General features: G+C 56.3%; 1 protein-coding gene across 1 annotated transcript in view; it reads right to left on the bottom strand.

Annotated features, from left to right (window-relative positions):
* Nucleotides 1-3230: 3230 nt before the first annotated feature.
* DIP2A (disco interacting protein 2 homolog A) overlaps nucleotides 3231-27759 on the bottom strand; it is a 181332-nt gene continuing 156803 nt past the window's right edge. Inside the window, 14 exon segments of the mRNA XM_058296388.2 lie at nucleotides 3231-5142; nucleotides 5858-5981; nucleotides 6491-6665; nucleotides 7821-7895; nucleotides 10220-10277; nucleotides 10871-10932; nucleotides 12614-12784; nucleotides 12878-13046; nucleotides 13212-13342; nucleotides 13757-13819; nucleotides 13821-13867; nucleotides 14899-15010; nucleotides 15087-15208; nucleotides 23936-24059. Of these exon segments, the coding sequence (XP_058152371.1) occupies nucleotides 4890-5142; nucleotides 5858-5981; nucleotides 6491-6665; nucleotides 7821-7895; nucleotides 10220-10277; nucleotides 10871-10932; nucleotides 12614-12784; nucleotides 12878-13046; nucleotides 13212-13342; nucleotides 13757-13819; nucleotides 13821-13867; nucleotides 14899-15010; nucleotides 15087-15208; nucleotides 23936-24059 (1686 nt within the window). The 3' untranslated portion in view covers nucleotides 3231-4889.

Here is a 27759-nt window from a genome sequence, read left to right as displayed (position 1 = left end):
ATATTAAAAATGAATTAGGGGAAGTGGATGTGGCTCAAGCAATTGGGCTCCTGCCTACCACACGGGAGGTCCTGGGTTTGGTTCCCGGTGCCTTCTGGAGAAGGCGAGCTGATGCAGCAAGATGACACAACAAAAGTGACACAAAGAGGAAAGACAATGAAAGACATAACAAACCAGGAAGCTGAGGTGGCTGAAGTGGCTGAGCACCTCTCTTCCACGTGGGAGGTCCTGGGTTTGGTTCCCAGTGCCTCCTAAAGAGAAGATGAGCAGACACCGAGAGCAGACAGCGAGCCCAAACAACGGGGGGTGGGGTAAATAAACAAATCTTTAAACAAAAATAACTAGAAAGAAATACTACAGTCAAGCTTGGCTACGCTAATGCTGAGGTTCATGAACTCGATGATCCAAGTTGTCCTCAGCCAGAAGCTGCCAGATCCCTGCAGCGGCAGCGCTGAAGAGCCTCCGGGAGACGCTGAGGGGCCAAGGGGAACCTCCCGCGGGTGGACTCGTTCCTCTGCAGCGATGGGTGCAGCTCTTCTGGGAGTAGCCTGAAACGAATCTCGTCCTCGACCTCAGTCTTCTGAACGAGATTTCTGCTAGAGAAATCATGGAACTGATGCATATTTTGATTCTACAAAATAAAACAGATTTGTAAAATCAAGTCGGCTAATGAATAACATGAACAGGTCCTTCCATTCGCATAAGGTACAATGGCAGAAGGAACTCCTATTTTTCCAGTTTCCATGCAGCTGAAATACAATATGGAAGTTGCCCTTGAGTACACAGTAAAGAAAATTCTAGTTCCCCCATGAGACTTCACTTCAGAACCCCGACTTGCTGTTCTGAAGTACTGATGCTCCAAAACCTGCTGTGAGGCTGGTGACCCCAAGTGGACGGAGCTGGGGGCAGAGCTCTGGACGTGCTCAAGGGGCCATGGAGAGCAGCGGACATGGGGGTGTATCCAGAGACTGTGACGGGAAGCTCATGTAAACCCATATTTTCCCAAAATTTTATTACTTTTTGCAGAACAGAATGATCTTCAGCAGGCTGCTCCAGGGGGTTTTACTGGAGTCGGAACACAATTTGATCCCACTTAGTGCTGGGCTGACAGAACGTTTTGTGTAGCTGAAGCTCTACCGAGATCCTCACAGAACTGGAAGCTTTCTATTTCCTACTTGGACGGCTTCTAGTGGCCAATGGAAGGAGGTGAGGAAGCAGCAAAGGTGCCAAAGCAGTCCAAGAAGTCCCTGTGCAGGAGGAAGAGTTCGTGCAACTGAGGGATAAAAACCCTCAGCTGAAGAGTTGAGAAAGAAACACTGGCATTTCATTGGTTGGAGCCAGATAAGGAGAGGAGTGACAGTCAAGCCAAGAGGATAACTGAAGAATCCCAGTTATAATATGCATATTCGGATCAAGTTAGAATTTCTCTTAACAATCTAGGGACATATTTTCAAAGCAATACTGGGGCATTAATTACACAGCTCATTATAGAAGCTGTAAGGTTATTCTCATACCTACCATGGAACCTACTTGAAATAAAATTTTCTTCTTGAAATTTTGCATGTAACTACTTTAAAAAGCTCTTTAATTCTCCATTACTGAATTGAACATCATACAAAGGAATATGGATGCTGCACATGTTATAACATTGTTTCTGCATCCAATTTAGAGAAAAAGTGTTTCCTCCTTCATCTTTTAGGACCCAAAATTTATGCAAATGATTTGAGACGGAAAGGGAATGCTCCTTTCTCTTCTTTTTGTACACAACAAATTACATGCACATGACTCAAGAAAAATATTTATGGTCAGCAAGACGAACGCAGCAGCAGGTCTTCTTGCTCTTTTCTAGAACAGTCTGGAGCCTGAACGCAGGCGTCAGCCCGTGTGGCTCTGGCAGGACTGAACACAGTAACTCGGCTGTCACTGCCCCTTGGGGGTGTCTTGGCCATTTCTGAACCACTTTGAAACAAATCAGCTCTGTTTATAATCCAGGATGAAATGCATGTAACCAGAGTCTTGATAAAAAATTTAGAATATTTTAAAAACCTCAATTTTAAAAAACGGCATCAAGATGCAAATACATTAGAAGAGTTAATATAAAATGGCTCCACAAATAGCTAAGAAAAAACTCCAACATTTTAAGAACTGAAGAGACTACATCAGATGAGAAATAAAATGATCAAAAACTCAGTATGACTAGAAATTAAACACTTATTTGCCAATCAGTTTGGTAAAAACTTACTACCTTTAGCAAATGCCCGTTTCCAGCGCTGCTGGCGGTGCTGCCTGCCTGTCCGAGGGCATCGAAAGCTTCCAACAGCCGCCGACGGAGCCACGAAGGGCGGGCCACGCCCGAGGGGGTCCCTCGGCAGTGCGCAGCAAGGAGCCCTGGCGCGCGCCAGGCCGTCCGCGAGTGAGGCCAGCCCCGCACGGGGACGAGCGCGGTGTGATCCCACTACCGCAGCGAGTGTCTAGGACAGGGGAGATCACAGGCGCCAGGGCCCGGCGCGCGGGGAGAGGCGTGAGCGCTCACGGGTCCACGCTTCCGTCTGAGGTGATGAAAGAGCCCGGGTACGGGACATGGTGACGACGCACAGTGAGCGCCGTGACTGTAACTAGTACAAACAAACCAACACCTGGAAGTGGTTCAAACAGGGAATTTTAAGTTGGACACATTAGCACAATAAAAAGTTAAAACAAAGCCTCCAACGTGACATAAACTTTGACCCCATCGTTGTACCTGTAGGACCCAAGGGTGGGAACTGTGCTTGGACATGTGTGTGGAGGCGAGTGGACGTGGAGGCTGGCGGCCGAGCGTGATGGCAGCACAGTGTGCAACGCCAGAACAGACGACGTTCACCACAGCATGCCTGTACAAGGGAGGATCATACAGCCACTGCAAGGAAACCAGAGGAGTACACACAGGAGCCTAAAAAGCCTGCAACTTACTAAGAATAAAATTAGATTATAAAAAAAGCATATGATCCTAATTTTTAAAAAAATTTTTAAAAAGGAAAAAATAAATCCTTGAAATGATTTATGATAAATACTAATGCAGCTATTGCTGAGAGGTAGGGTTATATGAGATTTTAATTTCCTTCTTTACTGCTTTAATGTGCTTTTAGATTTATGCTGTAGGCATAACTGCTTTTAGATTTAGAAAAACAAATGCATAATAAAATACATCCTAGTTGGGATAATGTAAAAAAACCTTTCCATGAACTTCAAAATAAAGAATTACAAAGTTAACTTTTTATTAACATAATGATATAAAAAATTTTGTGTGATATACAGAACTCCCAGAGTAATTTTGAAACATTTTAATATACTTCTTAAAATCTTAATTTACAAGACACCTTGTCTTACTGCCACTGTTCTTTCAATACAAAAATCTTACAATATTTTGTTTGCTATAAAACTACAACATTAAAGCTGAGGTTACGTAGTTCTTTTCCCTTCCTTGCGTTTCTCTTATAAGGAATGTCCGTTAGTCCAGTGCTAAAGCCTCTGAGTGTCAAGCAGTAAGTTACACAGGTTCAGAAGTGCGGGATGCTGCAGCATGCCACACCAGCGCTCACGCCACAGGCAAACAGTTCTGCTACACGGGATGCTTCTGTAGCCACGGAAGAGAAGATGTAGACTCTGCAGTCAGACGTTAGGTGGTGGACTTTAGCATGGCAGGGGAGTGATTACCGTTTCGTTAGGCACTGATCCAGGCTAATTCCAGAAAAGCCTGGTTGTTTCTGTGACGCGTGCATGATTCGTAAACATAAGCACCCTCAGGCCACGAAAGCCCAAGCACTTATAACATACTCTTTATTAGCTATACAAAAATAACCTGTCCCAGATGCACGCTTGACCCAAATTTTTAGAAGTATCTAAAAGACTTGACATTTTGGTCTTTGATTTAGGTTACTATACTTATTAAACTATTCTGCTTAGTCCAGTTTGAATAAAATAACTGAATATGAGTTGGCCAAATTTTATAGGCACGGGACTCAAAAAGGGAAAGCAGATGATGAGGGTCAGGCCATCTCCACCTTCAGCGACTCAAGTGTTACTGCAAAATGTTCACAAAATGGTACTGAGAATGTCACTTTCCCAGCAATGCTTCCAAATCTGTTGAACTGGAATAAAAGTAGTAATTCAGTACCCTTCTGTTGTACTGAGAATGACACTGTAGTGTTATGAAAATGAGCTATTCACATAGCATGAAGTTTCAAAACCAGGACAGTGGTTTCAAAATAAATGCTGGTGTATCTTCTGAAACAGAACCTCCAACCGACAGTCCAAGTCGGCACTTACTGAGATCACCGTCTGTGCAGGCAGGCGGTGGCGGCTGGCTCCAGTGAGGACGCTGCCAGCAGGGTATGCTGCGTGGCCAGAGGGGCAGGGGGCAGCCAGGGCTCACTCTGCTTCCGCCGGCCTTTCTGGGCTCAGCCTCACTGTGAAATCAAATGGGGCGACTTCCCAGCATAGAAATTCTTACTTAAATTGGGGATAAATAATTGGATTTTAAAAACTGGGAACTATATTTTTAGCCTCAAAAAAAGTGCAAATTTGTAATACAGTAGAGAACAACCGTGCATCTGCAATTTTCTCAGTGCCCTAGCCAGGGCGTTCCTTTTCCAGTGACCCTGTCTGATAAAATACCGACATTCATGTTTTAGTAAACGCCTGTAGCAGATTCAGATAATTTCTTTAAATAAATTCAGGACGTGTGTTCCCATGTGAGACTTCGGGAGCCGTGAAGACGGGTCTGTAAAGCACCGCCGGGAGCTGGTGCTGCCGACGGCTCAGCGTGGCCGCCGCGGCCCGTGCTGCTGGGCGCCCCGAGCTGCCTCACCGCGGTCCTAAGGGCCCAGGCGCGGGCTCCCGCTGTGCGGGTGTCACATGTTGTAGGCGACGTAGATCGGGTCCAGCTGGTCGGCCAGGAACCCGTCCCGCAGGTGCATCCGCTGCTTCTCGCCCCGGGAGTTGATGGGGATGACGCCCGGGTCCACGATGGCCACCACGCCGACCACCAGGCAGTGCTCCTCCAGCACCACGCTCGTCACCAGGGCCACCAGGTCCAGCGCGGCCCGCTCCAGCCCCTCCAGCTCCACCACCACCACCAGCAGGTTGGTCCACGTGAACACCGCGCTGCGGAGAGGACGGGCGTCAGGCGCGGGCAGGCCAGGCTGCAGCCACGGAGGCCGTCAAGGCCCCCGGGGAGGGGCAGTGAGGACGGGCGTCAGGCGCGGGCAGGCCAGGCTGCAGCCACGGACGCCGTCAAGGCCCCCGGGGAGGGGCAGTGAGGACGGCGGCCGGTGCCCCGCGCTGGAGCGCACAGGTTCCGCGAGACCCGGAGGACGTGCTTTAATTAGAGCTCTCGTTAAGAATCCCGAGTATTATCTGGTGTTGAGAGCTGTGCCTGCCCCAATGCAGGCTCCCTCCAAAGTGAAGACACCACCACGAGTTAAAGCCATCCAAACTAAGAAATTCACAGTAAAAGCAGAACGTTTCAGGATTACAACTGTGTGCACAGCACATCTTGCCTGTGCACTCAGGGGTGGTCGCTTGGCTTAAAACCGATTAGGAAGAAGGAAAACCAAGCAACCACCTGAAGGCAGCAATGGGTGGCCTGGCGGGGTGTCTCAGCGTGGGCTGGAGGCGGTGGCCCCAGGCCCTGTGTGCGCTGTGGACAGCCGGGAGGCCGCTGCACAGGGCAGCAGGCAGCTCTGACGAGCGCCTCGGCCCAGACCCCACACGCAGGCGCCCAGGAAGCCCCGGTGCACAGAGACGCCCTGGGCGTGCCAGGCCGCCTGCCCCCGCTGCCCGCCCCAGCGCCGGCGCCCGGGGCTGCTCGTGCTCTTACCACTCGGCAATGCTCCTGTGTGCCCTGATCACAGACGTCTCAATGTCGATGGGGTGGTACCGCATGCCTCGCAGCTCCAGGGTTTCGTCCAAAGACCCAACGACATACAGCGCGTCGTGGCGTTCTGCGGAGAGCACGCACTTTGGAGCGCTCACGAGCCAGGGAGGCAAGTCAGCTCTTCCTGACGCACAGCTGCGGCTCTTGCCCCAACTGCGCACTCTAGACAAGGAACAAGTTCTCCAGCCCCCACAACCGCACCTGTGGGCAGATGGGGCTGGGGGCTGGTCTTGATGCGCCAAGAACGTCTCGCCCTCCTAGCAGGAAACGCCTCAGAAACGTCACTGCAATGTGTGAGTGTGTACTCAAAAATAATTTTCATCTTTGACACCAAAAAGCATCTACGGGGACTGACAGAAGTTCTGACGTGACCCAATTAGCTGCAACGCCATGCGGGTCTTCAGACACTGAAAGCAGAAGGTTCTGGAGAGCCGCCTGCTGGCCGAGGGGCTCAGCCTGCTGGATGGTCAGAGCAGGGGGGAGCCTGCCGCCAGCACCACCTCCTGGGCCGCACCCAGGGACAGGACGGCTTGGGGAGATGCCGGTTGACGCCCCCCTGCCCGCAGGGCACCTCACCTCCGCTGGCGTCGGTGAGCTCCGTCCTGCGGAGGAAGCCGAGGTACCCGGTCCTGGCCCAGACGGTCTCGGTGTCCCCGAAGCTCAGCCGAGCGCTGAAGTGGTCAGCATGCAGCGACTCCTCCCCGTAGACCGTGTAGTAGCCGCTGGCGTTGTGGGGGCTGCTCACCCAGATCTGCCGGGCGGGCAGGGCGCCGGCGTCAGGAGGCACAGCCACGCCCACCGGGCATGGACCAAGACGCGCGTGTGCAAAGGAAGGCCAGGACGCCCAAGGACTGCTAACCAGGTGGGGGGCGTCTCCACGTCTCTCGTTTTGTGAACTAAATTAAGTTACTCGTATGGACAAAGTAAGTCATCTTCCCTTCTTTGGCCTGGGACTGATGTTTATAGGACTCTATCCGACACAGACGAGCATAAAGATGTAATTCTGTGCTCCTCATATCAAACTGCTATTCGTGATTAAGAGCGTCTAACGCACCGCAGGGCGCGCCATGAACGCTGTGCTCTGCGCACGTCGGTGCCTGGGTGCAGGCCAGAGCCCCGCCCACCGCCTGGAGCCGCTGGCAATTTCCCTCCGGTGCCCCGCTAAAGCTCTGGGGCCGTGTGGGTAAGGCTCCTCCGGCACCGCAGCCTGCAGCTCGCAGGGGTCCCTGCAGGGCACGCTGGGGGATGGAGGCTTCTTCCCCGGGCTCAGGCCACCCTGGGGGCGCCCGGAGCGCCCAGCACGGCTCGCTGGCCAGGAGGGCGGGAAGGCCGTCCCATCACCGTGCCAGGGTGGCTGGAGCCAGTGACACAGCATGGCTCCTGGGGGACCCGGGCCCGACGGCCCCTGGAAGGCGGCGAGGCCGCACGCTGCAAGCCAGCAGGGTCACCGGCTCTGCCCGCCCTTCCTGAAGGCTGCATGGGCGGGACCTGCCGCTGTGCTCCCGCCTGGCACGGGGACACTTCCTGACGGCACGTCCCCAAGGGTGGGCTGCGAAAGGGAGGCTGCTCCCCCATGTCCAGTGAGGCTGGATGCGGCCTGGACCGCACGTGCATCCGCGCCCGCCATCCCTGTGCGGCCACTGCTGTCCTGGGTCAGAGGTCGAGGGTGGCTGCGCCCCTCTGCCTCCCCCACCATGCATGGAGGCCTGTCCCACTGGCACAGAGCCTGCTTGCTGAGGAGCAGCTGAGGGGCTTTTCTGACCGTGGCCCCTGCTCGGGCCGCCCAGTGACCCTTGTGGTGGACGGGCCCCAGGAGCCAGGGCTGCAGCACGGGCCCCGGAGGGGGTGCGCCCGCCGCGGAGAGGACGTGCCCGCGCTGAGGCGGCCCCCAGGGCTGAGCACTCACCTCCCCCAGGTGGGAGTCTCCAAGGGGCCCCTTGGTCTGTGTGTGCGCGATGATGACCTTCACCCCAGGCAGGATCTGAACGAGGAGAGAAGAGGCTGACGTGGCTACTCCAACACGCGACGGCCTTGGGGCCGAGCCAGGGCGCAGCGCACACGCACGGAGACGCCACCCCAACGCCGACTGTGCTTTGGAGAAAGTCGGGGACACGGTGGTACAACTGGAGTCGTGCGCGTCAGCAGAGCCACGCACCCCTGGACGTGGGGGGGGGGGGTCCTCCGCCAGCCGCCTCGTCCCACCCTAGGAAACTTCCCTAAGCAAAAAGAGCACCTTCTAGACGACAGAGGCCTGTGCTCCGCTGGGGTCACGGCACTCGGGGCCCCAGCCCACGTGCCCCGAGGGAGCCCACGTGCCCTGAGGGAGCCCACGCGCCCCGAGGGAGCCCGCCCACCGCTAGGCCCAAGCCCCGGCACGTGGGAAACGTCTGCCGAGGCCATTCAGCCTCTTTGAGTGCCTGACGCGCTCTCGGCTGCAGCCGGGGCGCTCTCCGGGGGCACTCTGCGACTTGGAGCCGCCTCTCCGCCGTCGGCTGAACCTTCCGATGAGCCCGTGCAGCACAAAGGCTGCTGCTGCCGCCCAGAGCACAAGACCTTCGAGGGAAACGGCCCCGCGTCAGAGCACGGGGCAGCTGGGCCTGGCCTCCTCGTCGGTTACGCAAGGAGGTGCCAGCAGGCGTGAGTGGGGGACGAGCGGAGCGCGAGCGCCGGCTCCCGAGGCTCCTCTCAGCGCGGCGCTCACGGCCGGCGGCGAGGCCTGCACTGGCCTCCCAGGGCCTGGGCGTCCTGCTCCGAGGTTTTAACCCTGGAGTCGCCCTCAGCTCACCCACCCGGAGCGGCGTCTGGCGAGGGGGCTTTCCAGGCCTCGGCAGCTAAGGGGCCAGCGCTGCGCCTCCACACGCGTTTGCCCAGGCTTCACGCGTCCGCGCACCCACACGCTCACTGCCATTCAGGGACCGTCTACGGAGCACGGGGTGACAACCAGCCCTCGTGGGCGCCGCAAGGCTGACGGGGCGGGGGCCAGCGAGCCGCAGCAAGGCCCCCTGGGTTCTGTCTACTCTGCCTTGGAGCCCCTTCCTCCATGCAGGGAAAGCAGCAGCGCCCACCCGAGATTCGGGCGCTTCGCGAGGAGGGGAAGGGGCTGCCCTTCGCCCGAGGCCAGCGTCCGCCCCCGGTTCTGGGAATTCTCAGCTTTCCTTCCAGCCCCGACCCCACAGGCCTTCCGTGGGGCCAGGTGGGCCTTCTCCCGCTCTCGTCACCCGCCCCCTCTGTGGCTCTGCTCTCCTCGCGAACGCCCCCGGCCTCCCGCTCCAACCACACTGGGGGCGCTCAGCCCGCTCCAGTCACCCTAGCCTCCCTGCGGCTCTGCTCTCCTCGTAAACGCCCCCCGGCCTCCCCGCCTGCTCTGACCACTGGGGGAGCTCAGCCCGCTCCAGCCACTGCAGCCTCCCTGCGGCTCTGCTCTCCTCGCGAACGCCCCCCGGCCTCCCCTCCCGCTCCAACCACACTGGGGGAGTTCAGTCTGCTCCAGCCACCCCAGCCTCCCTGCGGCTCTGCCTCCTCGGCTCGCGGATGCTGTTCCAGGTGCTGCTGCTGCTCCTGCGCAGGGGCCCGTGCCCCAGCCCGCAGCCACCGCGTAGCGCGGCCCCCTCCTACGCGGCCGGCGTCAGGCCTCCGCGGCTCTCCCTCTCTGGGCACATGGCAAGACCGCAGCGTGGGGGTAAGAGCAGACCCCAGGTGGCCCTGCTTTGGGCCTCAAGGTTGTGAGAATGCAGGGGCCATGAGCCGAGTGAGGATAGCGTGAGCCCCACAGTCCACGAGAGCAGGCGGCCACCTCGGACCCGGGCCTGCCCGCAGCCCTGCGGGCACACTGCCCGCACGCTGCGGGGCCATGCACGCTCACACGTATGCGCATACACACGCATGCATTCGTGCACACACGGGCAGCGCCGGGTCCTCACCAGCGCCGGGTCCTCACCAGCTGATTGTGAATCCCCGCGGGCTCCTACCCCGTGGGCACGGCCGCAGCTCGAGGAGCCCCCTCCCTGCACAGGCACGAACCAGGGCCCAGCCCTCCCACCCCCCCCCAGACCGGGGACAGGGCGGCCCCGCCTCTGGGACGCGCCCGGGGCCGCAGGGAGCCCCTCGGCAGCGCCAGCCCCTTCGCTTCTGCACCTGAAGGCCCCGTGTTGGTTCTGTGCGAAAACAAGCATTTAGAATTTCAAGAGCATTTCATGCATCTGGAAACGGCTGCCCGGCCCGGGGTCTGCCCCGCCTGCTGCAGGACCTTCGTGGACAGAGTGGGCAAGCCCACGTGGAGTGCAGGAGCCGTGGGCCCCGCGGTACCTTTCCAGACTCCATCAGCGGCAGGCTGTGTGGAGAGCCCCGTTCCACCAAGCGCACCCTAAAAATTAACAAGGGAGGAGTTTCAGAATGAGATTCACCACAAGACTTCTAAAAGGACAAATGGCAAGGTGACTGGAAACCATGACGGAATGACTCTGGATAGTGTGTCGGGAACAGCGAAGGTTTTCACCGAGCTCCTGGCGTGGCTGCCAGAGCAGGCCAGGGGTGAGGCCGGCAGCGGCCGCAGCCAGGGAGCTCCAACCAGCCCTGCGGCTCTCGTCCGTTACCGCTCTCACCGCCCCCGAGGTGCAGTGCGGACGCACCCGAGGATCCAGGCCCGGGTCCAGGTTAAAAGCCGGGGTCACGAATCACCCCGAACGCAGAGCGCTGGCCTCGAGCCTCCCACCTGCAGGCGCCGATCCCCCACGTAAGGCTGAGGTCCAGAGGGCGAGACAGTCAGTGCCCGTGGCCGCAGCCGGCTCCCCACAGGGGCTAGACGCCAACGTGCCGCTGTTGCCACTTGTCAGAGCCGTGGCCACGAGGATAGAGGCCGAGAGGGAGGCTCGGCAGGGCAGGCCGCCAGCAGGTCGCAGGGGCCCACGGCTCACCACCGCCAGGCAGGGGCTGCGGGCGGGACGTGCGCGGTCGTACCTGTCGTGGCGCAGTGCCCTCATGTCCACGTAGACAGTCGTCGGGTCTGGGCCGGCCGTGCCCTGCAGGGAGCGCAGTGGAGGGGCCTGCTCAGGGCTCGCGAGGACACAGGTGCACGGGCAGGGCTGCACCTGCCTCCCGTCTGCAAGGCTCGGCCGCACCGGCCCGCGCCGGGACCACGCCCCTCGCTGGCTGCTCTCCCCCCAGCCGCACCATCGGGGGCCCAGCCTCTGACCCGCGCAGGCATGGAAGGAGCCCCGCCTCCCCTCGCCCTGACTCCTGAGTCTGCCCTGGTATTTGTCCCTGGGGATCAGGGACGTGACTCTGCGCCTCACGGGTGTGGAACCTCGAATGAGCAGCCCCAGCGCACTGAGAGCCAGCGCAGTCCAAGCCCGCCTGGGGTGACAGCGGGAACTTGGCACTGAGACGACACAGACCCTCCTTCCAAGGCTCTGAACACTAAACGCTTGAAAGGCTGGCTACAAACGGGCTTATCATCACAGGTGAAATGGTGTTCCCTGTGAGTAAAGCAATCTGACAAAAGAAACACACACTTGTCTGAAATTCACCAGGAGGGTCACACGGACGCACTGACAGGCAGGCACGGGGGCAGGGGTGGAGAGGGCGCACGCACACGTGAGCACACGCACGCGCCATACACTGCTCAGCCAGCTTTCCCAGCCGGCTTGGCTGACAGGTAAAGGAGGCCAGCAAAGCGAGAGCGACAGAAGAACAGCCACAAGGAAGAGACAAACAGAGGCAACGGCCAGTGAGAAAGGAAAGAGCGCGCCTGGCACCTAAAGCGCCAGCAGGAGCACCCAGCTGAGGCGCTGCGCCCTCACGCGGACGTCCCAGCGCCGGCCCTCCACCGCGAAGACCGCGGCGGCTCACAGCCGGGCACAGGTTCGAGGTGCCCCACGTCACAGAGCAAGTCTCGCCGCGTGACTACGCAGTGGGCCTGGAGCCCCTCCGAGGGCGTTTGGAAGAGACCCCCTCCCCGTTACTCGGGGCCGCCTGCGGCTCGGGGCAGAGGGCGGACGCGTTCACGGTCGAGGGGGCCGACAGAAACCAGGGGCAGCCGAGGCCGCCGGGAGGACGCGACGCGGCCGAGCCCACGCACTGGGATCACCGTGCAGCCCGCAGCAGCGCTTCCCACCCACGGCTCGTGTGCGTAAATAAGGCGTTTGTGACAGCGGCCATTTGGCTTTAAGACAGTTTTAGGAAGAAGTGGAATTGACACGAGGACAGATTAAGTGGCTCTCACTGTCTAAAGAAACAGAAAACAGCACTGCAGCTTGGCTCTTCCACTAACCCTAATCAGCAAAATACCTTAAGGTATTAAGAAGGAATTTGCGGCAATACAAATGATCACGGTGACTGGTTTTTCATTAACACTGACGGATACCTTAATGTGAGATAGTAAGGTTACAATTATTCCTCTTTCAAAAGCTCGGCCACATTATATCCAATTCAGAGGTTCTTATAGGTGAGATAACCGACAGGTAAAGGTCACTGTTCAAAAAACAGGGCCCTCCCGGACTAAGCCTCCTTAGCTAAAACAGACCCTGGCAGACCTCAGAGCTCAAATGCTGTTTGTTAATGAAATAGCGCAGGCTGGGCGGAGAGAGGGAAGGGGCAGGAGGCTGGGCCGCCGCCCAAACGAGACCTGCCCGGCACACCGAGCGCCGCGGGGTGAGCCGTCCGCGCAGGGCCGAGCGGGCGCCTGCCCGCCTGCGTGCCCACCTGTAAGCAGACGGCCACGTTGACCCTGCACCCGAAGGTGGTGCTCACGGCGCGGGCGGAGAGGCCCAGGTCCCTGAAGAGCCTGGAGAAGGACTGCGTCAGGGCGACGCGCGGCCGCTCCTCGGCGACGACCATGCAGGTGCGCACGCAGGACAGGTTCACGCCCTTGGTCTGCGGGGGCGGCCGGCTCGGAGCGTGCTCCACCGCGAGCCTCGTGCTCCACCGCGAGCCTCGGGCTCCCCCGCGCGGCTCCCCCGCACTCACCCTGAGCGCGCCCGCTTGGGCGCCCAGCCCCTTGGTGCACATCTCCATCACCGAGTACGAGCAGAAAGTGATGCGCGTCTTGTACTGGCTCACGGCCGACAGCCACGCGGCCACGTTGCTCTCCAGCTCCAGGGGTGGCACCAGCACCGACTGGTGCCCCGAGTACACGCTGTGTGAGACGGGGGGCTGCGGGGCTGCGCCTGCACCCGCACGGCGCTGGGGGATGCCGGTGCCCTCGACGGCCGCGCCCTGGCTCACAAAGCCTGCTGCCCAAAGCTGCCCCAAAGCTGCCCACTGCCTCCTGCCCCCATGCTGCCCGCTGCCCCCATGCTACCTGCAGAGGCACCACAGAGCGAAGCCGAGGCCGCAGTAGGGGTCGAGGCAGACGGCGATCTGGCGCGAGGGGTAGAGCTCACACTGCAGCTTAATGGAGCGGCAGAGGGCGCTGGTGGCTGCGTGGGACATCTCGGGAAGGAAACAGGCGGGTGTGGGGACAGGAGGAAGCGCTGAGGGGGTCTCTACGCGGGCGCTCCGGCAGAGCGCGCCCAGCCTCGGGGCGTCGGTGGGCTTCCTGAGGACTGCTCACGTCTCCAAGACCCGAGCGGTACCCAGGACGGCTCCCTGAGGCCTTTAAAGCTTCAGCGCATCAAACCATGACCTGAGCGTGGCCCGGCGAGGACACTGGCCACAGCCGCCCCACCGCGGGGACAGGGGGCCTCAGGTCGCGAGTCTCGGGCGCCAACATGACTCCGCTAAGAGGGCTGGGGGTCCCCGGGGTGCTAGGACACGACGCTGCTGCGCTCTGCGTGAGGGCAGCCGAGGCCCTGACCCGTCCCTGCCCTCGCTCGGCCAGGCGTGAGGCGCACTCCGCACCGCTACCTTCACGCCCGCCAGGACCCCCGTGGTGGACACGCTGAAGTCCAGGTAGGCCAGCACGTCCGGGAGAGGGCGGTCTGAAGACGGCAGCCACCTTCCTTTTCGGGATGTCATCTGTTGGGTGGAGACACCAGCGCGCGGACGTGACTGCGCTGGCTCTGCACATGACTCCGGGTGCACAGGGCCCGCACGTGCCAGCGTGGGAAGGCGTGGGTCCTGGGAGGACTCAGCCCCCAAGCCGGGCAGTGTGGCAGGCTGGGCGGGGTCGTCAGGCTTGGAGGGAGGAAGGCGAGTCCGGGAAGCGGCTGCGGCACACCCAGGGGCTGGTGCCGCGTGACCCAGGGTCCCTCCCTCGTCAGCGTGGCCCAGGCCTGCGCCTGCTGGGCTCTACCTGCTCCGCTGGCGGCACAGGGACGGCGTGATGGGCACGGCTGGCCCCACGCACAGGCCTCTCCTGAGCCTGCCCCCAGCCCACAGCCGCGACGGGGCACACCGCGAGGAGGCGGAGGCGCCATGTGCGGGCTGGGGAGGAGCTGGCCGGGGGTTCTGCAGGCGGCCAGGAGCTCGGCGCGTGTGCTACTGGGGCTGGCATGGCCAGGCTGCTCCGAAGAGGCCACAGAAGGCCTCAGACAACTGCTGACGCAGTGCGCACGAGGCAGTGAGGAGCAAGGCTGGGGTCCATGTGCCACCCAGGAGCGGGGGCCAGACCAGGGTGGGCACGGGGCAGGCACTGGACCGAGGGCGGGAGCGGGGCGGGAGCGGGGCGGGCGCGGGGCACAGGGCAGGCACTGGACCGAGGGCGGGAGCGGGGCGGGCGCGGGGCACGGGGCAGGCACTGGACCGAGGGCGGGAGCGGGGCGGGCGCGGGGCACGGGGCAGGCACTGGACCGAGGGCGGGAGCGGGGCGGGCGCGGGGCACAGGGCAGGCACTGGACCGAGGGCGGGAGCGGGGCGGGCGCGGGGCACGGGGCGGGCAGGCAGAGAGCCCCACCTCCAGCGCTGGCGGCCTGGCGGGCGCTGGTGGGGTCCAGCGCGAGGCCCACCCGGGCAGCCCCTCCGCCCGGCCTCGAGGGGCCACGACGTGACCCCAGAACGAAGGGAAGCAAAGCAAGGGTGGCCTGGGCCCGAGAGCGGACGCAGCGCACCCGTGTCCAGGATGGTGGGCCAGCTCCGGGTGTCCACGGCGGCGGCCGCCTCCTTGGACCTGAGCAGCCGCAGGATGGCCTGTGTGGTGAGCACGCACGCCGCCTTGCTGACCTGCGGGAACACAGGCCGTCAGTGCGGCACCCCGCCCCCACCCCCGCCCCCCGCCCGCGCCCCGGGGCGTGCGCACCTCCACGATCATCTTCACGGTGGGGAGCGTGGTGGCCAGGTTCTGGGGGTGGGGGGGGCGCACGGTCACGGGCACGCAGCCGCAGTAGAGGCAGCCGTAGAAGGTGGCGATGAGCTCCACGCCTGCGGGGAGAGGGCGGTCAGACCCCCGCCCCGGGCTCTCCGGCCTCACACTGCGGAGGAGGACAGAGCGAGCACGAAAGACGGGCGACAGCGCAGGAATACGTGTCTGCCCCCACGCCAGGTCATGTCCACGCTAACCAGGACTGGAAGCCAGCACACTGCAGGGAGGGGCGCGGGACCCCCAGCCTAGTAAAATTCACCAGTGAGAGAGAATCCAAGCGCACCACGTAAGCCAGAACCGGGTGACAGCTGCCCAAGAGGCACCTGCGGGCTCAAGCCCAGATGGGAGAGTCAAACCGCTAAGTGGGGGGGGGAAGGATGGGGAGAGCGAGGCAGGGAGGGAGGAGAGGGAGGAGGGGAGGAGGAGGGAGGGGACGGAGGGGGGGAGGAGGGAGGGGCGGGGCCTGAAGGAGCAGGTGCGCTGCAGGGCGCGCTGCTGGGCCGCTGGAAGCCACGGAGGCCGCTGTAAGGAGCGTCTGGGAAGAGGGGAGGCTGTTCTGACAGGGACAATGGCACTTTGCTCAGAGGCCTGTCGACCCGTGAGCCTGTGATGACACAGGACAGGCCTCTGTGCAGAGGCTGGGGACAGAGGAACAGAAATGTCCAGTTAGGGACACAGCGGGTCCTGATAAAGGTCGGGAAGGGGGCAGGCGCCACACAAAATTATAAGGAAAGAAAAACGGAAAGCAGAACATCATCTGTCCATACAAGGAAAGCATGCCCAGAAGCCACCCCCACAAAAAGATAGGAACTGCAACTGTCTAACCCAAAAAGTGCTAAAATACATTTAGAAAATGATGCAAGATGTGAAGTACAGCAGACATCAGAATTAGAACAATTCAGAAAGGAGGAAAGAACTAGAAATTTAAAAAATATTTCAGAAATGAAGACGAAACTAGAAGGAGCACATGAGCAAATAAAAGCATCAGGTAAAGCCTTAAGGGGAAATAGGAAGTAAAAAACAGGAAATTTTTAAAGAAACTCAGTAAAAAAGAGAAATGACTGAAAAATCAATAACTGATTTTTTTTTTTACAGGTTTATTTTTTATTTCTCTCCCCACCCCCCATTGTCTGCGCTCTTTGTCCACTCGCTGTGTGTTCTTGTGTGTCCACTTGTATTCTTGTCAGTGGCACCCAGAATCTGTGTTTCTCTTTGTTGCGTCATCTTGCTGCGTCAGCTCTCTGTGTGTGTGGCGCCATTCCTGGGCAGGCTGCGCTTTTTTTGCACAGGGCGGCTCTCCTTGCAAGGCGCACTCCTTGCGCGTGGGGCTCCCCTACGGGGGACACCCCTGTGAGGCATAGCACTCTTTGTGCGCATCAGCACTGCACGTGGGCCAGCTCCACACGGGTCAGGAGGCCCGGGGTTTGAACCGCGGACCTCCCGTGTGGTAGGCGGACGCTCTATCCATTGAGCCATGTCCGCTTTGCAATGACTGATTATTAAAGACAAACAAGGAAGACCTAATACGTGAAAACGGGATGCAGGAAGAAAACCAAAGCAAGAGAAGAAACCAAGCAGAAGAAACTACTATCCGAGAACACTTTCAGGAGCAGATGTGGCTCAAGCAGGTGGGCGCCCGCCTCCCACATGGGAGGCCCTGGCTTCGGTTCCCAGTGCCTCCTAAAGGAGACGAGCAAGACAGTGGGCTGCCATGATAAGACAAGGCAATGAGGAGATGCAAAAAGCAAGAAGCTGAGGTGGTGCAAGGAGTTGGGCACCTCCCCCCGACGTGGGAGTTCCTGGGTTTGGCTCCCGGGGCCTCCTAATGAAGACGAGCAGACTCAGAGAGCAGACAGCGAGCACACACAAAGGGGGGAAATAAACAAATGTTAAAAAACCAAAGCGCTTTCTTGGAATGAAAACCAGAAAGACTTGAAGCCACGTGCTGATACTTTGTACGTGAGAATGTTGACCCAGAACCACCAACATTTAAAGAAAAAGAAAACATCCTGCTGGCACCAGGGCAGAAACAGCAGGTGACTCCACAGAAGGCAGCGAGGTCACTTGAGACCTGTGGACAGCGATGCTTACACTGCAAGAAAGTGGAGTGACATATTTAAGCTACTCAAGGACCTTTTATCTAGCAAAATTAGCTTCTTATCACGATGTAAGAACCACTGTCGAGCAACAAGAACCCCAGGAATACTGCTCCCACAAGCCTTCTGAAGGGTCAGTCTGAGACGAGCTTCAGAAAACCAACACGGCCAAGGAGACATGGACGGACCGACGGCGAGCACTAAACAGACCAAACAAGCATGAAGAGGAGGGTGGACGCAATGGCCTCCTGAGCGCCAAGAGATGGGAGGAGATGGAGAGAGCACACGAGGAGAGTGTGAACTGCCTTCATAACAATGTAGGTGGTCACAATATCAGCCTAAGGGTTTTTTCCCTCGCGAGTTGGCTCTTGTCTGTCTGCTTATTGTCTGCCTTGTTGCCTGCTCATTTAGTTTTCTCCTCATTGTCTGCTTGTTGTTTTTTGCTCGTTGTCTGTTCTCTTTAGGAGGCACCGGGAACTGAATCCAGGACCTTCCATGTGGGAGGCAGGCGCTCAACTGTGTGAGCCACCTCTGCTCCCAGCACTATGGTTTTGAGAATGCTGCGTGTGCTGTGAGGTAAAACAAACGAGCCAATTATAGGATACAGCACACCTGCGAGACACTGCAGACCAGACCAATGCAATAAAGCCAATATCACAATGAAGCGAGTCACATGCGCTTTTATTAATAGTTTCCCGGTGAATACAGAAGTTATGCTTACACTACGCTGTGTTCTATTACGTGTGCAATAGCATTGTCTAAAAGAACGCAATGTACATACCTTAACTAAAACACACTCTATTGCTAAACATGCTGACCGTCCCCTGAACCTCCAGCGAGCCGTAACCTCTTTGCTGGTGGAGGGTCTTGCCGTGCTGAGGGCTGCGGGTGGCTCAGGGTGGTGGGGCGGCCTTGGCCTTCCCTAAAATAAGACAACAATGAATTGAAGTTCGCAGCATGGACAGACTCTTGCTTTCACAACTTAATTCTGTCCCATACAGTCCTGTTAGCATTTTTGCTCACAGTAGAACTTCTTTCAAAGCCTGCAGCTGCTTCATCAGCTGAGTCTACGTGATATTCTAAATTCTTTGTTGTCATTTCCACAGTGTCTATAGCATCTTCACCAGGAGTAGACGCCACATCAAGAAACCTCTTTCTCTGCTCATTCATAAGAAGCATCTCCTCGACTGTTCAAGTTTTATCATGAAATTGCAGCCATTCAGTCACATCTTTGGGCCCCACTTCTAACTCTGGATCTCTTCTATTTCCACCACATCTGCAGTTACTTCCTCCACTGAAGTCTTGAGCCCTTCCAAGTCATGCGTGAGGGCTGGAATCAACGGCTGCCAAACTCCGTTCATGCTGGTGTTCTGGCCTTCTCTCGTGCATCACCAATGTCCCCAGTGGTATCTAGAATGGCGAATCCTTTTTAGGAGGTTTCCAATCACCTTTGCCCAGATCCATCATATGAATCGTTACTTATGGCAGCTACAGCCTTACAAAGTCTATTTCTTAAATAAGAAGACTTGCAGGTTGAAGGTGCCTCCTTGATCCAGGCTGCAGAGTGGATGCTGTGTCAGCAGGCATGAAAACAGCTCATCTCATTGCACATTTCCATTGTTAGTGAGCAGGAATAGTTTCAAAGGAATCCTATTTTCTGAGCAGTAGGTCTCAACATTGGGCTTAAAATACTTGGTTAACTGCGTTGTGAACAGAGAGGCTGTGGTCCGGGCTTGGCTGTTCCACTTACAGAGCACAGCCAGAGCAGATTCAGCATAATCCTTAAAATACTTAGTTAACTGCGTTGTGAACAGAGAGGCTGTCGTCCGGGCTTGGCTGTTCCATTTACAGAGCACAGCCAGAGTAGATTCAGCATAATCCCTGAAGGCCCTGGGATTCCTGGAAACGAGCACTGGCTTCACTTAAAGTCACCAGCTGCATTCGCCCCTAACAAGAGAGCCGGCCTGTGCTGGAGCTTTGCAGCTGGGCACGGACTTCTCCACTCCAGCTAGGAAAGCCCTGGATGGCATCTTCTTCCGCTGAAGGCTGTTTGCTCTACACTGAGCATCTCTTGTTCGGTGTGGCCACCTTCATCAGTTCTCTCAGCTAGACCCTCTGGGTAACTTGCTGCAGCTTCGACATCAGCACTTGCCGCTCCACCTGGCACTTCTTTGTTACGGAGACGGCTTCTTTCCTTAAACCTCACGAGCCAGCCCCCGCTAGGGTCAAACTTGTCGCCTGCAGCTCCTGCCTCTCAGCCTTGATGGAAGTGGGCCTTGCTCTGGACGAGGCTTTGGTTTCAGGGAGTGCAGTGGCTGGTTAGATCGTCTGTCAAGCTCAGACTTTCTCCAGACCAGCCGTGAGGCTGCTGTGCTTTCGTATCATCCGAGTGTTCACTGCACTAGCTCTTTCATTTCCCTCAGGACTTTTCCTGCATCCACAACTTGGCTGTCTAGAGCAGAGGCCCAGCTTTTGGCTTTTCTCGGCTTTCAACATGCTTTTCTCACTAAGCTTAATCATTTCTAGCTTTTGATTTACAGTGAAAGAAAGGTGATTCCTCATTCACTAAACACTTAAGAGGCCAATGTAGGGTTATTATTTGGTCTGATTTCAATGCTGTTGTGTCTCAGGGGCTAGGGACGCCCAAGGAGAGGGAGAGTGATGGGGGAATGGCCTGTGGGTGAAGCAATCAGAACACACATATTTATCAGTTAAGTTCCCCACCGTACACAGCTGTGGCTCATGGTACCCCAGAACAACAGTGACACCAAGATCACTGACCACAGGCCTCCGTAACAGATACGATAATAAGGAAAAAGTGTGACATGTCAGAATTACCAAAATGTGACACAGAGACATGAAGTGAGCACGTGATGTTGGAAAAATGGTGTCGCTAGACTTGCTCGATGCAGGGTTGCCACAAACCTTCAATTTATAGAAAATGCAGTACCTGAGAAGTGCAATACAACAAAGTGTAATAAAATGAGGTATGCTTGTATTCTAATTATCACCTCCTCTGTCCTGAAGAACCAGGATTCTGGGTATGGAAAAAAGGAGATATACATATAACATAGAAGAGGGGCAGTAAAAATCATGTAATTCTGAACTTGAATTGGAGGTATCAGTATGAACTGCCGCAGTATTTCATCTCTAAGAGTTGTAGTTCATATTAATTTATCATTCCTAGCTCTGACCACTGAAGAGACCTGCAAACAGCAGGATCCCTATTGCCCAGATTTTGTTCTTGAACTACTAGAACAAGGGCTCCATGGAGAAATGGCTGATTTCAGGTCTAAGGTAGAAGGTAGAAAGGACGATCCTGAGCACTTGTCATACCAGAGGCCGAGATCATGTCCCAAGAGCGGGGCCAATCAGAAGCCTCCCACCAGCCAAAGACAGGGGATTTGAAAATGATCTCAATGGACTTAAACCCACCAAATACGTTTAGATCCATGAGTTGATAAGAATACTGTTTAAAAAACTTAATTGGTTATAGCACATGGTAAGGATTAAAATTCATTTCATTGAAAACTGATAAAAGGAAAGAGTCAACACTTACTTTGCCTTTCATATATGAATTCTACCACTAGGTGACCAAACACAAGATGAGGGAGCAATGTTTGTTTATTAGAGTTCATAATTAATAAATTAAAAAGAAATGGCAGAATTAGAATATCACCATTCTGGGAGTCCCACTGAGTTAACAGATCTAGAACATGGAGATCAGCAGCTGTCAGCACCACAGAAGGAGAGACAACACCAAGTTGTGATTCCTGATGAAAGAACTCGATGGAGTCTTGCCAAAGATTTGAACCTAAGTCTGATCCAGTGTCGGGATCCACCTGCCTATTTTCAGGAAAAACAGGTAAAAAAGGGCCATGGTAAGATAGACCTGAGTGTACGGTCAGCAACTCTGGACTGTGGGAAATCCTGCAGGCCACAGGGGTCTTCCACAGATAAACTGCAAGACAGAGAGGGACAGAGGCGAGCCTGTAGATTGACACCGGCAGGCTAAGCTGTCGTGTCTCGGGCTGCTCCTTTAGGTGATATGACTGCACAGAAATAGGAGGACATGACGACCGGAGACAGGGCAGAGGTTACTTCTAGGAGAAGGTTGTGATAAGGAAGAGAAGCATAAAAGGATTTCTGGGTAGCTGGCAAGGACCTACATCTTGACCTGGATAGAGGCTATAGAGTATTTGCTTTTAATAAGCCAGTAAGTCATGTTTGTTTAGTGTGGCCTTCTTTATGTGGGTTTTATGTTATAGCAAAAAGGTTAAGAAAAAGGCATCAACACCATATGGATTCTCAATAGAATTCTATCTAGCTTTTAAAGAACAGAAATAATTCTAGACGACTGAAAAAGAAGGAAACATCTTAAATGCATTTCATACACTGATATCAAAACCTATAAAAACAGTTTAAAAAACAGAGAACTATAGTCTCATTTATAAATGCACAAGTAAACTTTTAAATAAAATATAAACAAATGGACTCTAGAGTTAAAATAACAACACAACATGACCAGGGGTAACGGCATGAATTAGAAACGTAGCGTGGGAATTCCCTGTGCAAAAGGTGGGGGGAACCACGTGATCATGAAGAGGCTGGAAGGCCCTGGAGGAGGTCCAGCAGTCGCTTCCAATGCAAAAGTGAAACAAACGGGAGTAGAAGGAAAGGAAACAATTTAAACTTAATAAACGCAATGTCAAAAGCAGAAGCAGTAACAGCAAATGCTACCCCAAGTCTCAAAACACAAAACCATCTCGATTTAAAAGGGATCACACACTGGTGCTCGCACTCTCGCCATGACCAAGTTACACTGTCCTGAAGGTTCTGGCAAATAAGAACTAGACAAGTAAATCGAATAACTGGTGTAAGTGTTGAAAAGCTAGGATGTTGATAATCTGAACAGATGTGAACAACACAAGGGTCTCTTGGCAAAAACTACTAAAATTAAGAGATTCTGAAAAGGGGCTAGATAAAAGATAACGTGTATTAACATGTGTAGCTTTACTCTAGCGACACGGAGCAAGAAAGAGGAGTTTGAAAATATTTTATGTACAATACTAAACTATTAACTTTAGGAATAAATTTAAAGAGAAAGTTACAGGTTCACAAAGAGAAACGACAAAATGTTTAAAGACATTAAGCAGTCTATTTTTAAAAGCAGGCAAGGAACAGGAATACAACAGTTCTCAGAGAGACACACCTAAATGGCCAACAAATTTGAGAAGAATGGCTATAAACTCACAAGAAAAATTAAAATTAGAATTAAAATATGACTTTATTCTTTTCACACACGCAAAACTAAAAAGACCTCTGCTTCCTGCTGCTGCTGCGGGTGTGCACTGAAAGGTTTTCTCATACCAGCTGGCAGAAATGAGGTGCTCTGCCCCTTTGGAAAGCAACGTGGTAGTATCTGTTAAAATTTAAAACACACTTGGCTTTGAGCCGCCACCTGCTAATGGCACCTCTCACAGAGGCACAGGCAGACGCACAGGGCGTGAGCATGCTCCGCCCGCGTGGCCAGCCCTGGGGTCCGAGGCGGAGCTCTGCACACAAATGTCCTACCGGGTGAGCTGGAGGGACTTCCCAGTGATGTTGAGTGAGAAAAGTAGATGCGAGAACATACACGAGATGGCGTCACAATTTCCCAACACGTTGACCAAAAACCTCAGACTCAGCCTGTGTGTGCATCTATGCACACACACAACGCTCTACGACTGTGTGAACGGGGGACATGTGCGAGGCCCGCGGTGGGATGTTCACGTGGCTAACGAAGGGGAGGGGCCATGTGCCTGAAGTGAGGGCAGGAAATGGGGCAGGAGAGCCAGACTGGAAAAGCAAAAGGAAAATAAAGACTGCGCTGGAAAAAGCAGGGATGTCGTCACAATTAGATGTTATTCCTCATTATTTTCATCCAATTATTTCATATCCATGTGTAAAGAACGGTGATGGTGCAAACGAAAGCGCTGAGGGCCCCGTGGAGGGCCCCGCCGGGAATGCAGGAGAAGGTGCCTCCCCGTGGAGCAGGGCTGCGCCCACCAGTGGGCCGCCCAGCCCGCCTCGCCCCCTTCTGACGAGAGCCTGTACTTTTCAGTCCTCCCGCCAAGAGCACGTCTCGGCCTGCAGCCCTCGACCGCCCCGTGCCCGTGCCGGCGGAGCCCTCAGCCCAGCTGCCGCGCTGACTCCTGCCTCCAGAGGGACGGGGACGGCCAGCCCCGCCCAAAGCAGGGGTGTCCTCCGGGGCGGGCCGGCCCTCCGCTCCTCTGCCCGCCAGCCACGTCCCTCAGCCTGCAGCGGAGCCCCACGACTGCCCAGGGAGCGGCAGCGGGGGACGCTGACCGGGCAGATTCACCTCGTGCCCCTGACTTCCAACACTGATGGACTAAAAAAAGAGTAAAATTAAAGCGAAAGTTAAAGAAAAAAAAGAAAGGTGGTGAGCAGAGCCTGATCGGGGCAGGAAGCAGTGGGCGGGCTGATGCGCCAACTACGGTGGACGGCCCGGTGTCATGAGAGGGAAGGGTGCGTGCGCCTGAGCTTCTGGAGGGCGAGGCTGAGCCGGGACAGGCACAGCGGGGACGGGCGCCACGGCCAAGCTTACCTGGGCACGCGCAGCGGGGAAGGGCGCCGCGGGGAGGCCTACCTGGGACGCGCAGCGGGGAGGGGAGCCGCGGGGAGGCTTACCTGGGGGATAGAGCAGAGCCACGTGGTCCCCGACGTGGAGCCGGCCCTTCTCCAGCAAGGTGGCGGCCACGCGCTCGGCCTTCTTGTGCAGCTGGACGCAGGTGGCAGTGCTGGTGACCGCGCCCTGGAAAGGCAAGCCCAGGAGCTCACACGCGCGCACCACGTACCCAAGGCCCTCGACCAGGAGCCAGGACACGGGCTCTTTCTAAGAGCCTGTACCACGGACCCTGGAAGAACAAGCAGGCGAGCATTTCCCGAGCCTCCCAGGTGCATCCAGGACAGTCAGAGGTGCAGCTGCTCATAATGAAGTATTTCAAATACGGAGAAATTAAGAATGATCCAACTATCCAGGTTCTTGTGACCTACTAATATTGTGCTGTGTGGTTTCAATTCTTCTTTTCTGAAACATCATCACTGCCATTTGAAGCCCCAATTCAACCCACTCCCTCCCCAGAAGGGACTGTTAACCTGAACGGAAACAATCTTGACTAAACGTTAAACAGTAAAGAAGCGAACATTCCTAAGACAGGCAGGCTCGCACTTGTGTTTTTGGACCTGCCCTGGCCGCCCGCGGCGCCTGCAGCTCACTGCGCCACCGACTGGCCTGCTCTCCCTGATGGGCGCTGGGGCGGGACAAGTGTAAGGAAACCCCTCGTGGCCGCCTTCCACGCCTAGAACTCAGCCCTGACCTTGGGGGGAAATCCCAGGTGGGCCTCGCAGCTTAAGAATATGAAAGCAAAACCCAGCCTAATACCTGGAGAGCTCCAGGACACATGAGTGAGCACCTCTCACCGCCTCGTGGCGTCTCCTCATGGCAGAGCTAGAGCAAGCCCGGCACACGCAGCTCTAAGTAGTGGTCCCAGGAGGCCGAGCGGCGAGCGCTCCCCCAGTCTGCAGAGGCAGGGCCTCCGCTCCGGCTGGGCCCCGGGGAGGGCCAAGTCCCTGCAGCCTTGCCGGCCTCCACCGGAGCCAGGCACAGCCAGGACAGGGCAGGGCCCAAGACCGGAAGGGGGGTGTGGGGGGGCAGATGACAGCAGAGCCCCTCACCAGGCCAGCCTCCTGGGCGCCCCTCCCCCTGCGCAGGCACCAGCACGCCCTCGGGGGCCCATGACGGCCTGAGGCAGGAGAAGGCTCACAGGACCGAGCCAGCACTGGCCAAAGTCTGGGCAAAGCCTGGAGAACAGTTTGGAGGCAGCGTCACAGGGAGAGGTAGCCCAAGGCCTCCAGGCTGTGCTGCCAGGGGACGGGCTCAGTGGACACCTGCCCCGCACCGCGCTCCAGGGCGTGGAGCAGGAGCCCACGGGCGGAGGCAGCCGCTTTGTGCCAGGAGGAGGGGGTGGGCAGCCCGTCTTAGGTGGCCATGGCGGAATCACTCCCACTGCGGAGTGGACACAGAGGCCCTGGGCCTCGGGGAACGAGCCGCAGAGAGGCGCGAGACCAGGGCCGCTCTTCTCCCGTCCTCCTTCCAGGGGTGCCATCGGGAGCTAACGCTGAGCCAACGCCAAGCTCCTGGAGGCCCTGAGTAACTCTGTGGCCCACTGCGGGGAAAGGGTTTGCGGAGTTGAGCTCATCGATGAAACCTGGCCTAAGTCTGCTACACAGCAAGCCCAAAGAAACCCTACATAGCCTGGGACATTTCTCCAACTCCTGAGCACTTGGACCTAATGGAGATATTCAGCAACTGGTAGAATCCCTGCACTGGCTCCCCCAGCCGTGGAGTAAGGAATGCTGTGGTAGACAGGCACGGAAGCGTCTAGAGCTGCCCTCGTCCCCAACTTGCAGCTCAGCGTTACCACATCCGAGAGGCGGCAGGCAGGAGCTCGTGAGGAGCCGTGGAGGAGGCGGGGGGGGGGGGGCCTGGAGAGAAGCAGGCGGGGCTGGGGCCCACGCACCTCGATTCCAGGCGGTCCCTTCTGAGCAAATGCAAGCAGCTGCTGGGCCTGGCTCGCAGTCACCGCTCCGTCCGCTGGCTGGACGGCACTGCACCGGCCATCCTGCCTCCAGGCCATGCCACCCCTCCGCCCAGTGCCCTCCCGCCTTGGGGAGCTGCCAGTTGCTGCCCTAACGCCATTAGGCTGAGGCCTGGACAGTGCAGGGTCCTGGCACTCCAGGACCCCAAGCCTGCACCGAGTTTCTAGGCTGCCTTGGTGGGAGCTGAGTGGAGCCGTCACCTCCGAAGTGGGACACCTGCTGCGCTCTCCACCTCCACCCACCAGGGAGGCCCAGAGAGCACGTCCGTGCCCTTCAAGGCTGCAGTGTGAGCACTTCTGCCACTAGGCCCCTGACCCTGTGGGCCCCAAGGTGCTTGAAGGGCCTCGGGAAAGTCAGAAAGCTATCAAGAGTAGAAGAATCACCGCAGACATTCCCAGGATTTGAAAGCAAAGTCAAGACACAGATCGAAGGGGAAAATAAAGACCCCAGAAATAGATCCATACTCAGAGTCTTCTGGTTTTTGCAAAGGAAGCAAAGCAATCCAATGGGGACAGGAAAAGCTTTTCAACAAAAGCTGGTTATTCATATGGAAAAAAAACCCCTCAACTCCACCTCACAACAAAACAAATATGAATTCAAAGCAGATCACAAATAGAAACATAAAAGCTAAAACCATAGAGTTGTTAGAATAAAACACAGAAGAATACCTTCATGACTTGGGGTAGGTGGAGGTTTCTTACATAGCACGGGCACAGAAAACAATAGCCATGAAAGAAAAGCTGATAAATTGGACTTCATGAAAAGACACTGAGAAAAACTAACTAGGTAAACTACACTGGGAGAAAATATTTGCGAAACGTTAGGTCTTATGTAGAGCTCTTACAACTCAATATCAAATAGGCCAACAGACAACACACAATGAAGATACAGGAATGGCCAGTAAATGGCACAAGAAAAAGTACTGGACACTCAGCCATCAAAGGGCAACGACCCACACCTGCCGGCATGGCTGAACTCAGGCCGCTAACAGTGTTGGGGCGAGGGTACGGCAACCAGAATTCTCACCAGTGTTGATGGGAAAGTAAAGTGGTTCAATCACTTTGGGAAGAAGAAAGGCAGGTTCTTAAAAACTAAACATAACGTGATGGTTAGATTATTGTGTCAACTCAGCCAGGTAATTGTGCCCAGCTGTTTGGTCAAGCAAGCACTGGGCTAACTGTAATACAAGGGCATTTATGGACGTTAGTCACCACTGACTTTACTGCAGTGGTAAATCCTAGATAGCTGATTACAATAACATAAGTCAGGGAGACTGCCATCAGCAATGAGTGATGCTTAATCCAACCAGCTAAATGCCTTAAAAGGGGAAGTGATTCCAGCATTGAGAGAGAATTTCCCATCTCGTCTTTGGACAGCCAGCATCTCCCAGAACTCATCAAGGACGACCTTCGCTGGACTTTCACTGCAGCCTTTGGCTGCAGCCTGCCTGGGGAACCTGGACTGGTGCATCCCCACGTCTGCGTGACAGCCTCTGATAAAATCTCTTACCATTGACAGATGTCCCTTGTTCATTCTTTTTCCCTAGAGAACCCTGACTCATACACATACCCAATGGCCTGGGATCTCCACCTTAGCCACTTACCCAAGGGAAATGAAAACGTGAACTACAAAAAGACGTGCACAAGCACAGTCACAGCTGCCTTCCAGCCTAGGCGGTCCCCAGGAGCATGGGTTCGTAAACTGTAAAACGCGCATGTAACAGAATCAGACCCACAGCAAGCAGGAAGGCACCACTGCCACCTGCAGCAGCATGAAGGGCTCTCAGAGGCACACTGCTGGGAGTGGCGGATTGGAGCGGTGCATGCCCCAGAAAAACATGCTTGAAGCGAATC

This window comes from Dasypus novemcinctus, chromosome 4 (assembly GCF_030445035.2).
Source record: "Dasypus novemcinctus isolate mDasNov1 chromosome 4, mDasNov1.1.hap2, whole genome shotgun sequence".
In the NCBI taxonomy this organism is placed as follows: Eukaryota; Metazoa; Chordata; class Mammalia; order Cingulata; family Dasypodidae; genus Dasypus; species Dasypus novemcinctus.
The sequence above is the reverse complement of the archived record's forward strand: the minus strand, read 5'-3'. Positions and strand labels throughout refer to the sequence as shown.